At 38.1% G+C, this 16,952-nt stretch overlaps 1 protein-coding gene across 1 annotated transcript; it reads right to left on the reverse strand.

The window, feature by feature from the left end:
• Positions 1-5,570: 5,570 nt before the first annotated feature.
• LOC139149840 (mitochondrial import receptor subunit TOM20 homolog) lies at positions 5,571-16,934 on the reverse strand. Its single transcript, XM_070721841.1, has 5 exons — positions 16,702-16,934; positions 14,282-14,334; positions 11,933-12,014; positions 9,646-9,788; positions 5,571-5,851 (listed from the first exon to the last, which is right to left on the reverse strand). Exons 1-5 carry the CDS (start codon positions 16,823-16,825, stop codon positions 5,795-5,797), a joined length of 459 nt encoding a protein of 152 aa, XP_070577942.1. The 5' UTR covers positions 16,826-16,934; the 3' UTR covers positions 5,571-5,794.
• Positions 16,935-16,952: the final 18 nt, after the last annotated feature.

The raw sequence follows: 16,952 nt of genomic DNA on the forward strand, positions 1-16,952 counted from the left end.
TTTCCGTAAAACAATGAACATTAATGGACAAGAAAGCGTTGCAACTCTACCTGGCTTGAAAAAAATGAGTAACGGGAGCGATAGACTCGAGAGCTACGTCAACATTAGGCCCTATAGGCTAAACTGAAATGCAAGGTCATCGTGACATTGAAAACACGGTTTTGGTAAGTTTTTAATTATTTTAATTTATCGAGTTTACCTATCATAAGAATGTCCTTAAAGCACTTAGACTACACACATATGTGCATTATGTATGTATGCATGTTATATATATATATATATATATTATATATATATATATATATATATATATATATATATATATATATAAGCTTACGTATATAAACATATACATTTATATATATATATATATATATATATATATATATATATATATATATATATATATATATATATACATATATGTATTATCATACATACATACATACATATACATGACTTAATTCGAGGCTAAAAGTGGTATTTAGAAAATACCTGAGCTTGCATCTCCTTACAACAATTTGACCCTGACAGCGATCCTGACCCTTAATGTCAACAGACATCATACATGATTTGACCTTTGTTTATTTCGTACGGGGCATTGGGAGTCGGTGACAATAACCCCCATCAAAAGTTCTGGAAAGCGTGTTCCTTGTTCAAACTCAGTTGTTTGTTTGGAAGTGTCGGGTTTTGTAAATGTGGTATAGTTGGCATTCAGATATTCAGTCGACTCAAAGAGCCGTTGGGATATTCGTCGGACCTTCTAGCATTAGTCTGTATTTTTCAAACCTACTTCCGTTACTGAAATTGGTTGGACACACACTAAAATGTCTCCTGTAGCCCTCATACTTGCGATGACATGGCTCCTTGAAGCAATTTGTAATTTGTACCTCCTATGAGGTCTATGCAACAAAAAGAAACAAAAATAACAGATCATGATGAATCGAAAATTAATCACGACACTGATATCTATCATATTTGTTCAAAATCACAATCTACATTAACATGAAGGGCCAAGCAAATAAAAAAGGCCTAACTGGCGGTTTGTAAGCTGTCGTACACAGAGAAGTAACTTTCCCTTTAAAAACAAAGGAATTTTTAGACTGGATACACTTTCAAGTTTACAGTTACAGTTTTCATAGGTAAACGTTCAGTTGCTATATTTTAAGATTCCTATATAGGAGAAATATAAAATATTAAAGGTCATTGCAACAAATAAAAAAATACCCCATTATCTACGCTTCTTTAGTCCCATTGAAACGTTAGTTAATATAGTATACATAAACACATTTATCAACAACATAGTATATGGTTATGAACACGTGCTTTGACGTAAAGGACGCGATAACCTGAAACTCCAACCGTTACGGAAATGGATCGATAAACACATTTATTTTGATTGTATTCAAAAAAATGTGAAAGAAGTCTGCGCTTCTTTTTTTTCTAAATAAAACGCCTTTAAGCATTCTACTTTACACATTTTTAAACGTTAATTCCAATAATTTTTTTGCACCGATGGCATCCTTGGTATAAAAAGACAATGTCTGTTATTGGACATCAGAAATATATCTATGGTCACTGTATATTGTCGTTTTATGCGATTACTTTCCCCATTTCTATCATTTTATCAGAAATGTGTCTTTACAATCCGAAGAATCGGACTCTTTCTATATCATGAGTACCATGCCAAATTGATTTGTATCCATTATGAAGTAATTACATCCCTTGCTCGTTCTACACGTCGTTGGTAGTATACGCTGATATTGAACATAGTTGCCTGCCTTGATAAATATTGAGTTCAAAATGACTGAAATGACGATTTGTTTTGAGTGAAGATGCAATTTAAGGGGGAAATGAGAATTAATAAGCCGGGATACACTTCGAAGTTCAAACAAGTATGACTAGACGGGCGAGGGGAAATAGAGAGAGCTGTGGGTAGGTTGATCAACCCTTAATGTTCCCTTTTCCACGTGGGTGGACCAAAACAGAATTGTTCGATTAAACTCCATGAGTTCATAACATGTTCACCAATGTCTAAAAATGCTGACTTGTCTGCAGAATCGCATATTCTTTCTATCTTTAACCACGTGCTATCTCGTTCAGTTATATCTCCACAAGAAGTGGTAAAATTACATGTGGATATCGCTTATCGATCCAAATGACTCGACGGTGATAATGTGATCTATTTTTCATTTTTCATACAAATGAAGAAGTTGAAATACTTCATTTATATCACAATATGACTTGCATATAAAGACTGAAGCAATGACATAACCGATAGAGCTTGTCTTCTCAAAGGGATTCACTCTGCTTTATAGAGGTGCGGTAGTGTCATTTCTCTATCTTGTCCACGTTTGGCAGGATGAACTATAGTGCTGAGAGAGGGGAATTATCAGCATGCCTCATTTCTCAACGAGAAAATATTTGTTAAGACACATCCTCTATCCAAGAATATGCTGGCTGACTCTTTTGGGTTGGTTGTCATTAATTTCTTCGGAAGCTTGTTGAATAAAGAAAAGTATCCAGTGTCGATGTCAAGTTGCTTAAATGTTACATTCTGGGGCACTGATATCAATTATATCGGTGCTGTAATAAAACGGTGTACTATTTTAAACGCAAACCGTACAACCATAGAAACGATATTAATAGGTTACAGAACCATCTGCACACCTTCTTTTTACTAACCTTCGCCTGTAGATATTATTCAGCGCTCAAGGAAATACAAAAAAATCTTATTCTGGGCACAACCTTGGAATTTGGCATCTAGGTACATAGGTGAATCAATTTTCTTTAATATAGTTCACTGCCAGATCGGGGCACTGGCCGTTTGTCTGATAAGATCATTTTCGCTTTGTAAACTCTCATTTTGAATTTTTAGATCTTTCCCAGGCGTAAGCAAAGGTCAATGACTCTTCACACAAACGTTGATCCCATCACAATCGACAAGGTAAAATTTCTTCCTGTTTTATTGATTCTTGTAAGATGTTGGCGTGATTGATAAGCCCACCACACCCGTGAAGCCACTACATAATGCTTCATCTACCCTTGCTGTATAAGGAAAAGTAAAAAGTTCCGTCATCTTTTCCTGTCCAGATATTTTAATTGAATCGACAAAAGTAGATCTCAAAACGCTGTTTGACAAACGATGGACCATCGATATAGTTCACAGTATTCAATGCCTGCCGTTGTGTGGCGAACGCATTCGTCAGATCATCAGCCAAGGGCATATGTTACGCACGGTGTCGTCCCCTTAGAATTAAAAGTTTCTCTGGTGCAAAATTTGACATCTGATCTACTCTAAGGCTTACTAAGAGAGGGCCTTATCGCTTTTTTTCCTGCATTCAAAGGCTTTTCTGACACCTTCTGGCCAGTTACCGAGTGTGGTTGATCCCGTTGAGAATTGTTTTTCTTTGAGATTCTATCAGTGATATTCTTCTTCGGGTTATGACAATTCACCATTGCCACTTGTGGACGCAACAAGGACGGTATGAATACTAACATTTGGAGATGGATAGATACCTCACTCCTTTCGAAATAGCTAACCGCATTTCAAGGATTTCGCAGTCAACTCTGAGTACAAAAATATTTTACTCTGGGTCTGGATGATGGGTGGTGACGGTGTTTTTCTCATAGCAAAACTGTCGCTGGACAGCAAGAAACAAAACTGCGGGAACAAAAATCCGGGGTCTACGCGATCTTGCAGATAATCCGTGTCCCTCACTCCTCCATAGCGGACACACCTTCTAAAATGGGCACCCGCCCACCTGGTATAGGACAATGTTTAATCAATCTGATTAATCATTGCTCAATAACATTATTCGAGATTAGTTAGCGCCCCTAACCACCATAAAACTCTTACAAGTTACCTGCCCATTGCTGTCAGATGAACTTCCCCTGGATTAGTAAACCTTCAACGCCTTTTCAGACAAAACTTCCTGCCAAAATTCTTTTGCATCAGCATCCCCTTCATGTAAGTGGACACACCCCTAGATCTGTTAAGGTTTTCACTAACGTACAGCCATTCAAATTTCTAGAAATCATATGCTGTCCTCCTCCTCAACCCTCAGCAATAAAAAAGGATTTTAACCAAAGGTTTCTTCTTGCCTTGCAGAGATGTCCTGCTCTATCCCTGAGACATGGATAGATGAAGGAAACTTGAAGTTCCATGGAATGATTGTTTTCATCATGGCACTGTCCTGTAGTACGCAGTGATGTGGAACAGAGCTGTGGCACGGAGGTTCCACCACTCTTTGAGTGAACTGATAAATTCTTATATTGAGGAAATTAGGGTAAAATGGGGGTAACCTGCTGAGAGTCGAGGGTTGTAAAGGAGCATATTACTTGTAGCTTATGATGAGTTACAAGGGTTTTCATCAACAAGTATTTTTGCTGGTTGTACAATGGGACCAATGATTACAATAAAGAATGTTGAATGTTTTACATGTACCTTTTTTAATCAAACACCAAATATATTACACTTTAGAAGCTGTTTCTCCCAGGTTGTTTTCCCCAGGTCAATTCAATAAGACTAGCCTTGTGTTTTGAACTACCATGGTTTATTGAAAAGCTGATATTTATACAAGCATATTTTGGTGAAATTAACAAAACTTTGACATTTCTCATGCTATTTTGCACACCTAAATAAACATCCTTGGAGTCTAATAACACTGCATGAAAAGTATAATAAAATGGAGCGTTCTCTTACTGTGATATGCCATCTATTTGACTCACAAAAGGCACTTTACACTTTAACTTCCCTGGGTAGACACAGTGGTTGGAAAGGTTGTTTCCACAAAATAGCTCATGATACTACTTGACTCTAGACTTCTCACACTAATGATATTAATCAATCAGTTTGGGTTTTCTGTTTTCTTGTTTATTACTTCAACAAATTTCTAAACTCCTGTGAGTTTCAGATAAGGAGTATCTTATTTTCTGCCCCACCTCTATTTGCTGAAATTTCTTCAACTTGTGTGCTTTGCCTGCAAGATGATAGGTGAAGTGTGGCGGCAATCAAAAGTTCCATTCACCCTGGTCTGAGAAATATCTTACATCGTAATTTCCGCTACACCTTGTTCACGGGGTCAGGTTCAATTTTGAGGCTGTCTTTGTTTTTTTGCCAATGAAAAGTTGTGTAAGAGCCACTAAAGGCCTGATACGACCTTAAATCTCACTTTGACAGTAAAAAAAATACATACATCGAGATGTGACTACTGGGTACATAGCCTTGACAGACCTTGTAAAATGTGCATAGATTATTACTGGGTTCTGAAGAGAAGATGACAAAACATAGAACACATACACACACATAAAAAAAAGAGTTTAAAAAGTCTGTAGGTTTAAAAACTGTGTCTGTAAATGGACTGACCTTGATGCTTGGGTACGAAAGGATTGTTTTTAACACCTGTATTAACATTTTGAACAAAACTGACATAGCATAAAAAACTTTGACCTTTTAAGGTGACTTGTCAACTTTGACCTTTGACACACTGCAACTTTTGTGCAAGATACTTCTCACAAAAACTTGTACTGTGGAATTTGAATGTCAAAATAAGGAGCAGAGTCATTAATTTTAGTAATTGAATGTATAAAACACTTTAATTTCTGTTAAGGGATGATACTAACAACACATACAAGAGATTCTTCAAGTCTGTGCAGAAGTACACATCATTAACAGAATAACATGTACATACAAATTAAAGCAAATACTTTGGGACATAACGGAGCCCAACACAGCTGGGCATGGCCTATGGGAAAAGTTGCACAGGAAACTGTATGATTGTTGGGTGATAGGTTACTCAAGTTCATCCTCGATGATGGCTCCACTGCTGGCTGCAGACGCGGCGACTCTCTGTGAATTAAGAAGACAATGATGAATCGATGAGATTTGACTTTTTTTTGAAAAAGAACTAAAGGACAATCTCATTTTGTTCTGAATTTACATAACTTTCTACTGGAGTTGATATACCCAGTGTGACACACCATGAAAATGGAGGAGTGTTCCTTGTGGGTTCAAAGTTTCCCACAACGGTCAGCAAAGGATGCACCTTAAATATATTGTAGAAACATGCATATTTCATGATCAAGTGCACTATGGACAATGTATGCAGAAATTAAATGCTGTATACAATGATCTATGTACATTTGTGAACACACTCGAACAGCCAATCAGCAAAGACTGAACAAACCTCACGTGTAGAATTCCACTCATATCTCAAAACTCATAGCACTTTGCCTGAGAAATTTGTGAGGAAAATGTAGCCCCCTCCTATAGCTTTTGAAAATTTAAATAACATGCTTGTCACAACCACATAACTACAGCTCCATTTTGTGACCTTCGCTGTTCAGTGTGAAAAGAGAGAGACTCGCAGATTAAAAAAAGCTTACATCTTTCTTTCCTGTTTTCAAAATTATCATGTCATACCTCACTGTGGCACAGCAATTTTCAAGCAATACCCCTTGTTTCAGGCCATTAAAATATATTCACCCCGTCACGTCCAACTTTTTGACAATTTTCTAGAATTAGCCACATATATATTGGGATATAGGCCTGAAAGGCTTCACTACAGGTGTTGGCTGAGCTATATCACTACATTGCTTGAGTTGTGTAGGAGTATTGTATTTGTAGGACGGTATTAATTGATTTCTGTAGAAACTACTGATTTTCAAGGAGGGAAGTGAAACCGCATAAACACTCCTTTTCCTGGCTGTTTCTGAAATATTATATTTTGAGATCTTATTTGAAACCCATTGACTCTTTGTTTCATTTGTGTGTTCATTGAGGTTTCCGACCTTGAAAAACCCAATCAATTCTTTGAAACGAGGCACAGCAATGCTATTGCTTGGCAGTAACAGGTACCTCAGTATATGCTAATTATTTGACCATATCCTCATCAATGCTTTGACTTCCTTTGTTGTTGGCCTATAGCCTGGTTGGATGGACATACCAGGAAACAAGGGTCAAAGGGTCAATTGATACTCAAAATGTTGACCATAGGGTAAGAGCTATGACATCATATCTATTTCTGACAGGTCGGTAGATCGCTGCGAGAAAATTGTGAAACCAAACTACTTTACACACATATACATATGAGGAATCAAAACAGACTTTTCCACGGTCTATGCTTCATGACATGGGTGACGTGAGCTGTTTGCATCTTTGCTTGCGGGCAACTGAGCGACACAACAATCACACTGGAATTGAGGAAGCTGATATTCTTGCAACGATGAATATAGCATTGCGAGGAAGACTTACCGGGGTATGAGTCAAGAATGTAAATGACTTTTGCAGTAAAAATAAATACATGAATAATTATTGATATTACCCATAGGTCATTTCTTTCAAACAATTGAAGGAATGGTTTACGCTAACCACAACAAAGTTTTCAAGTTTTGACTGCCTTCAGACTACTTTCTTATAAAAACTTTTTGAATGCGTAATTGTTTCATTGAGATAGCCTTTTTTGCTGAACTGGAAGGTCATCTCGCAGATTTCTGTCTCCTGTGATGATGGCCACATTTCAAAGGTTTTGGAGCATGAGGGGGGCCTTCCTAAGGAGTCTTTCTCTCATACACAAATACGCTTTGATTCCATCCATGCTTTGAAATTGCAAATGTACCCTGGCTTCCACTCTCCTTTTTTGACTGAAAAACAGGGATCTGGCTCATACATATCCTTTCTCATGACAGTAGTTTACAATGCGGGCCTGATTTTGCAGGCATCTACCAGCACAGTGCACTTAAGGTAGAATGCACGTCGTGGACAGATATTCGGCCTCTCAAATTTCTACAATTCGTTTCTGATCTACCACTGAGGGGCTCATTTTAAAGCTCTTGGAGAAAGAAAACTTTCACTGGCTTAGTTTTTTGAAAATACAAAATTTAATTTTACCCCCATAGAGTTAACACAGGAATGGCAGCCATTCTGAATTTCAAATATCGCAAAACGTTGGGTGCTTTGTTTCGCTAGTTCCAAACTTTGCACAGTGACCCCCGATTTTTATTGCTGATTTGATAAGAGAATGGTTGAAAGTTTCATTCAGGAAAGTTTGAGCAAAAGTTTAGGTCTTTCACTTTTGAGGCGCATACTTACTTAAACGTGATCATGAGGGTGGCACAAAGCAAAGTGATTCCCACATATATTTCTACGATCACACATTACTTCCATCATTATTCTATCATCTACTTGCTGACTTTGTGAGAATGACCAGGCTTGCGTGAGAAGGATTTGCCTTTTATTTTGATACAGTTGGCACAAGTGGTGTTGGCACAGTTTGGCTTTGTTGTGATTCAGATTTTGAAAAGGACGGACGCTAGGAAGCCATACTTCACAGTGCAAGCTGTTAACGTACCTGTAGTATAGGGAAAGGGCGCTATCTTGCGCATCAAGGTGTGAAATAGATGTTGTTGTATGTCACAAATGCAATTTATCATGAGTCTTAAAATACCTAGCATACATTCAAACCTGAGCAAGCGCTGTCTACTGGCAACTGTTCATCTGGTTACCACAGCTCTTACACATAAAACATTATACCAGAGTTTTAAACTTAGACACTATTTTGCATTATCTGAATGTGGGAAAAGCCAAAATCAGACTGTCAACTTTCACATAATCAAGAGTTCAATGAATGGTAAAGGATTTGCTGCAGATATGAAAACTACCGTTTCTTCCATCATTTGCATTTGGCTTTGGTTTATCTTTACATGATTTATGCGAGAACAGAAGCAGATATCATTTTTACAATCTACCGATAGGATAGGATGCATGGGAAATGTATGAATCATGTAAATGGTGAGACTGTCTCTGCAGTGTAATGAACAATTTTGGCCAATCTCCTGACTGGACGATTTTAGCAATATCTGAAGTTCAACATGGAAACAATGATTGTGAAGTGTTGAGCTTTTTCAACTGCCTGATGGTTGACTTGTATCTCCGATTTATTTCACAAGCAGAGTTAACTCTTTGATGGGATAAATAATGGAACAGAGTTACAGCTACGGACGTTCTATCCCTGCATATGCAAAATTTGATTTGTTTGACACTGGAACTGGTTGTCAACTGATTGACATATGAATGGCCATCTTCCACGTACCACACCTGACTCCAAAGATAATTGAACCTAACGGAGACTGCCTCACACACAATGAGTTGTTTCACTTGATATGAACAGACAATTTAAAATTTCTCGAAAATTTGTTTAATTTTGGTGAAACAGAAATACAAATAGGGGACAGATGCAATGGGAGAATCAAAATTGGAACAAGCGTATACAAATTTGTTTATGAACTAGAGAGTAATATACAGGTTTGTCAGAAAGGTTGCAATGCCATACAATTACAATGGCATTTTTGCTGCTGAAGACAGTGACGATCCACATGGAAAAGCTGAAAGTGGAGTCCTACTTCTAAACTAATGTTGATATTTTTTTTAAAAGCAAGAAGATGCAGAAAACCTGTCATATATAACCGTGGGAGGATATTTGGTGTTTGCTGTGCCTGGGTGTTAAGAATGCAAATGTATGAAATGCAGAAGGTCATGCACTCAAAATACACACACATACTCTGTACCCTGTTTCAAGTATGGAATGTTACCAAGCTAACAGGCTGTTCCCATGGGAGCGAGCGTAACCCCCCTGTACACATTACCTGACTGACAGTAGGCAATCTCTGTAAAAGCATCTGGAAGACTTGGGTTGGTAAGGTCTGTTGTAGAACTTGAAGAAGTTGCTGCGGTTGTCCGCAGACTGCGACTGCATTTGTCAGATGTTCAACTCCATTTTCAAAGTCACCTGAACATGAAATGAGAAATTCAACATCAAGAATTTGATAAAAATTAACTTTGTCAATGGATTTTATGTTTATCAGCGTGTTCTTCCACTTCTGCTGCATGTACCACTGGCTCTCATTGACAGCCTTCCATGTGAATGTGAACCCACTGTTGGTGGGGAGGTTTGGCTGTGCATAGGCTATCACTGGGATGAATGGTTGAAAGTCTGTAAGGGTAGAAGCAATGCTCTGGGTATAAAAGGGTGCTTACCAATCGGTTGTCACCTTATTGTAGGTTTGGTTCATATCATCAACACAACTTCAAAATAACAAACTTTTTTAGCAAAAAATTAATGATTCTTTGACTTATATATATCTATATATCTATATATCTATATATATATATATATATATATATATGTACATCCACATGAATACACCGGGACATTAATTGGTTTAGAATTTACAAAGTCTATGCTAAATCTACAGAATTCTACAAACTGGTGCATGTAAATGTACTTCTGTGGTGCCCTGCTACAACTCAGCCTGTTAACACTTTCCCCACCATAGTTTGGTCTACATTCATTGTTAATGATGATGATTGTGGACTTGTTTACTCTATTAAAACGGGGGTGAACAGGTTAAACAGCGCAATCAAGATTTTTCTCTGAAATAAAAACTTCACCCTGCTGGTGGTAACCTCACCCTGATGGTGGTAACCTCTCCCTACAATTAATTTTGTTGGTGCATAAAGGACACGCAAAAAGTACCTCTGTTGATTTATGACAGTGGTTTAATGGAACAAGCATGCAATGTGTAACAGGTGTGCGCTGATTAGTATTGAGTGATAGCAATTATCATGTCACTGACGCTGGTGATGGGTAACCTTGCGACAGATGTGCAAGATACAACAAATGGGTCAATTTATATGTATAAAATATAGAAGAGTTTGTGTGGTGTGGCTGTGATGAGGAAGGGAACAGATTCACGCCACAAACAAACAAACAGTCAGGTTGATTCCCAATTTTATGATGTCACAGTTTGCTATTAAACAATGTGCAACAGTAAATGTCTGTCTAAAATCTTCTGCAAGAATTTGGTAATTTCATGCACGAGGATGACGAAAAAGCCTCTTTGCAATGACCAATGTCACACTGAACACAACATAATTCCAACACTAGGGGGCTTTATTGTGAGCTGTAGCAACACAGACATGCAAAGTACAGGAATAAAATAAGCAATAGTAAGTTTCTATCCACAGTTGCCAATGTCACCAACAGTGCTCTATTTAACCCTTTCACTGCTGTGGTCCGAACCAATCCCATTGTTTTCAATGCTACTGTTGGACATCTAGAGAGGGAAATGGGGTGAGACGCTTAACCCTTTGCACCCTGACCCCTGGTACTCTATGACGTCATCGGACATTTCTGTCCGAGCCGGGTTCAAAGGGTTAATAACAAAGACAAAGTCACAATCAGCTCTACTGCACTGCTGGTAATACTGGTTTGTGTTGTTCAAATGAGGATAATTATCATTAGGAACTACCGTATACGGTAAGCTTATGGATTGAAAATTCCCACAAAGTCTCTAATTACTAAATTTGGTAAATTTTAAAAATAATCATGAACTTGTATCATCAAATTCAAGCTCTGCAAACAGAGTCCAAATAAACCCTCTTTTCCAGTTCTCCATAGAATATTTATGCAATAAAGCACACCCAGCGATGGTATACCACGAGATTTTGACCAGTTCACGACATATATGCACGAGCCATAGCGAGTGCATATATGAAGTGAACTGGTCAAAATCGAGTGGTATACCTTCGCTGCAGGTGTGATTTATTGCTATTATATTATAACAGTATGGCTTTTTGCTCAAGCTGAGAACTCGCGCGTATGCCAACCATGCTATATCACCAATATACCGCAGTTCTTTTCGCGTCTCGACCAATCAGATCGCTGTATTTGGGCCATCAATATACTGGTAAGATATAATTATGGACACGTAATGAGACCAACATTTAATTTATCACACGTGGTCATCACTTCACCATGGATGTTTCATTTGTCCAGCCATGCACACTTGGCATGCTAGGGGAAAAATGTCTCTGAAGAAAGTGGCAGTCATCTGGAATACTGAGTATTCAGCCATAGAGTTCAGGACTTACCCTGAGCAAGTAATTCTTCACCCAGCTGAACTTGTTCAAGAAAGAATTTCTGCACGGCTTCTGTATCTCTGAAATCTGGTAACTATAGGAACAGATGAATGAAAGTATAAAGCATTCTCACAGATATAAGATCGCAATGCAGGCACATATATTTTTGTTACGTTTGTCTGAATGGAAGTAGTAGGTCAATAAGTTCATTTCGAGAGGCAGAAAGTTCATGCATTCTCTTATTAATACCCAAGGTTGATTAACCCTTTGAGCGCCAAAGTCAACTTTTGTCGCCAATATAAAATGTAACCAGTCAATTTTTTGCCAAAATTTTGATAAACAAGTCATCGTTGATGACACAGTCCCCACTTGTTAATGGGTACTTTGATTACAGGTCCTCAGAGAGGATAGAGTCCTCTTCATTAAATCTGTGATAAAAATACTTTTGAAAAAATTCGCTGGATACATGTCTGAGTTATCGTTCAGGACATAAAAAAATCGTAATAAAATGGCCACACGGCGACCATATTGGATTGTATCACAAAACAAATTTACGTGCATATGTATGACATTAATCAATCTCCTAGCTTGTACCAACTTTTAATAAATTTGCTTGATACATGTCTGAGTTATGGTTCCAGACATGAAAAAAACGTAACAAAATGGCCACACCACAGCCATATTGGATCATATCACAAAACAAATCAATGTGCATGTGTATGACATAGGTCAATATCCTTGTACCAACTTTGAATAAAGTCGGTTGAGATATGCCAGAGTTATGGCCCTGTACATGAAAAATCATGACAAAATGGACGCACGGCGGCCATATTGGATCGTATCATAAAACAAATTGATGTGCATAGCTATGATATTGGTCAATGTCCTTGTACCAAATTGAATAAAATCGGTTGAAACATGCCTGAGTAATGGCTCTGTACATGAAAAATCGTAATGAAATGGCCGCTTGGCGCCATATTGGATCATATCACAAAACAATTGATGTGCATATGTATGACATAGGTCAATGTCCTTGTACCAACTTTGAATAAAATCGGTTGAGATATGCCTGAGTTATGGCTCTGTACATGAAAAAAATCGTAACAAAATGCCGCACGGCGGCTATATTGGATTGTATCACAAAACAAATTGATGTGCATAGCTATGACATTGGTCAATGTCCTTGTACCAACTTTGAATAAAATCGGTTGAAACATCCTGAGTAATGGCTCTGTACATGAAAAAATCGTAATGAAATGGCTGCCAGGCGGCCATATTGGATCGTATCACAAAACAAATTGACGTGCATATGTATGACATAGGTCAATGTCCTTGTACCAAGTTTGAATAAAATCAGTTGAGATATGCCTGAGTTATGGCTCTGTACATGAAAAAATTGTAACAAAATGGCCTCACGGCAGCCATATTGGATCGTATCACAAAACAAATTGATGTGCATATCTATGACATGGGTCAATGTCCTTGTACCAACTTTGAATAAAATCGGTTGAAACATGCCTGAGTTACGGCTCTGTACATGAAAAAATCATAATAAAATGGCCTCACGGCAGCCATATTGGATCGTATCACAAAACAAATTGACGTGCATATCTATGACATGGGTCAATGTCCTTGTACCAACTTTGAATAAAATCGGTTGAAACATGCCTGAGTTATGGCTCTGTACATGAAAATCATAATAAAATGGCCGCCTGGCAGCCATATTGGATCGTATCACAAAACAAATTAACGTGCATCTGTATGACATATGAAGTAATCCTTGTACCAAGTTTGAATGAAATCGCTCCAGGCATCTCTGAGATATCTGCGTGAACGGACGGACGGACGCACGCACGCATGCACGGACGCACACACGGACGCACGGACACACGCACGGACATGACCAAACCTATAAGTCCCCCGGACAGTGTCCGTGGGGACTAAAAACTGTAGTCAATGAAATTTATGTCCATTTGTTCCAAAATTATTGAACAACTACAGAAAAATTCATAAAAATTTGTAAAATGTTGTACTCAAATTTTGGTGGGAAAAAATTACGGCGCTCAAAGGGTTAAGCTCTGCTTTGGCATGGTTACTGGGTAGCAAGTATTGACATGTTGCATATTCTTCATGAGGAACTTACATATGTAATGTGAGCAATTTTTCCGCACTGATTTCAAGTATTTCAAACTTTGCACAGAACTTTTGATCAGCAAAATTATTTGTCGGTAAGGCAAATACCATGTAGGGGCAGGGAAGAGTGGATACAGAGACCATTTGTAAAGTGTTCACCGTTGATTATGTTTCAGTATCAAGTTTGTCCTCAAATAAAATATGTTTGTAGAAAAAGAAACAAATTACCTTATTTTTGGCAGATTCATTTTCTTTCAGTTGCTTCTTGGCCTTCTGCCTCTCTGAGATGAAACAAAAATAAACCAAGGCATTAGATTTTTGTGAAAGTTTTGATTTACATGTATCAGTAACTGTTTCATAAACAATCAATTACTCCTGCTTATTGTCTCCTGTGTAGGATCGCAAGTCCTTTGAATGACTATCATACTTCAAAGTCCTCTATCATCACGAACCCAGCATCTTTCCGTGTGGTTCAGATTTCAGTGACATCTGAATAATTATATGGACCTGTGAATATTATCACTGACCGCAAGTTTGTTGAAAACAACAGCAATGTCAGCACAATCACTATGACGTAAATTCTTTCAAGTTTTTGGTGCAATAAACCATATTTCTGCATATTCATCAAACTGCACTTGATTTAACCAAGGTTAACTGGGTACTGGATTGACTGACATGTAGAGACGTTTGTCGACAGTTGCAAGTTAGGAAATGCAAGAAATCTGGTCCCTGTGTCTGATATTGACTGTAGATTATGATTTTCCCATTAGTAAGACTAAGGGTATTGGCCAGGGTTCAGAATTCAATGGTCCTTAGAAGTTATTCATATTGGTATTAGGTAATTCTGGTGTCTTTGTGACCCAATCTGGTAGTAGACTAAGTACTGATCATTCTGAAGAAGGCAGTTGTATTACTGTAACATCAACAAGACAAGCACATCGTATCAAGGAAAAGAAATTCACTTGCCAGCGGCATTTGCCCATGCCTGTCCAACACAGGCACAAGAGACAGAAACTTGCTGCAATATATTTATTGTACCCAACATAACTGTCTCCTCGTATCCAAGTTTCTCATTACAAACAGCACCTTGCATTTGTTGATTCTCATAATATTATTACCAAAGCTGATCAAACTTACTTAGAAATTTTGTGATACTATGAACCTGAAATCCAGCTACTGATTTTTCAGTGACTGTACTTGTATCTGATGATCCACTTGGAAATCAACTTTGACACAAACAAAGCTGGGTCCAAAAACACCGTATGAAATGCAGTAGATGCTTGTCCTGATACACCATGGCACAGAGTGTCGTTTGTCCTTGGTAGGCTCAATACAATTAATTTTTCTGCAGAAAATCAGTTCATTGCATTTTTATTTACATATAAAATGATGAAGTTGACATATCTGTTTTGATCTGCTTTTGATTTGAAAGAAGACGTTACAATCACTCTGTTTGACATTGTTCAATTGCTTTGTTTTCCTTCGGTAGTGGTAATGTGGCTATAAAAGTGCCTGACCACTACATTACTGCACCTGATGTGCATGGAAGCACTTGATGCATTTGGTGGATGTAAACGAAATCAGTCTACTGAAACTGTTGAATTCTGCAGTTGTAATATTATCATGGGCAGTTCACATGGTTTATGGACAAACAGCGTCATGCCACTTTGGCCTTGGCTGTTAAAACAGCAATTCTGTCCCTGTCCGACACTGTGTGGTTTGACACAGAGACCCAAGCCAGTTCTGCCAACCTTCCAGATATCCAGTTTTTAAATGAAATTGTCAGTGTGCCCGTACACCCTAAGACATCTATGGATTGATAATATACTTAACTGAAATGAATTAATGTTTGGAAAACAGAGTAAGTGTTGCACAATTGTAAATGAACACAAGACACGTATTGTACAACACACAGATCGCATTCTGTGGTATACAACATTCCAGCTTTCCATCAAATTTACCTAACTACAATATAAGGGATTACCTCACTGGTTCTTTTACCTTGAGGATATCACACACTTCATTCACATTGCACCAAAATTGGTCAAGAGATTAGCTTTCATTAGGCTCGCCTTCAGGTGTTTGCACTCACACTTTCTAACAATGTACTGTAAATACATGTAGATATGTTGACGACCTATCTCTCTTGTCCTCACAAGCAGCTAAATTATCCTGATATAACTGTTAAAATGACCTTGTAACAAATATCACAGTCCCTTCAGAACAGTTTTTTTTGAATAACATTGTAAAACATGTTTCAGTCAGAGTGGATTTTGAACCCTATTATATTATGTAACAACTGAACTGATTCCACATGTATGAAAGGGCGCCATGCTTCGATAGGGAGGGTCACCCCGTTTTTATTTCTTCGAAGTGGGGGGGGGGGATTAGCCACTTTTCGATGTCCGCAAAAAACAATCCAACAACACCCCCCCGGCGAAGAAACTGACCAGTCCCTAACAACGGTCCACTCCGTGGGGTAGCTTCGTGACACGACAATTGACTAAGTTCAAAAATTCCCATATCCCCCTAGACCATGAAATACAAAACGATGGTTTGCCTTAACACGGGAAAAAACAAAACCACCATGCCGAAATGTGTACATTGTTGACCATGCGCGTATTTTACTATGTACAACATGCACTTACTTTCCTTGAGCTTCTGTCTAAAAAGAGGGTCACTCCGCCTCCTCCTGTCGAAATAAATACAATAACCAATAAAGAGTGTACCACACACACCAGCTGCTATACCGACCATTGCCTTGGAAATCATTTTGAGACTGTTAACTTTTCAATTTTACCAATCGCGAGTTACCGGCATTCTACTGCGTGAAGATGGAGGACGATCTCACGCGAAACGCATGCGTTGATTGAGTACGTCATTTGTAACACGATATGCA

This window comes from Ptychodera flava, chromosome 14 (genome assembly GCF_041260155.1).
Source record: "Ptychodera flava strain L36383 chromosome 14, AS_Pfla_20210202, whole genome shotgun sequence".
In the NCBI taxonomy this organism is placed as follows: domain Eukaryota; kingdom Metazoa; phylum Hemichordata; class Enteropneusta; family Ptychoderidae; genus Ptychodera; species Ptychodera flava.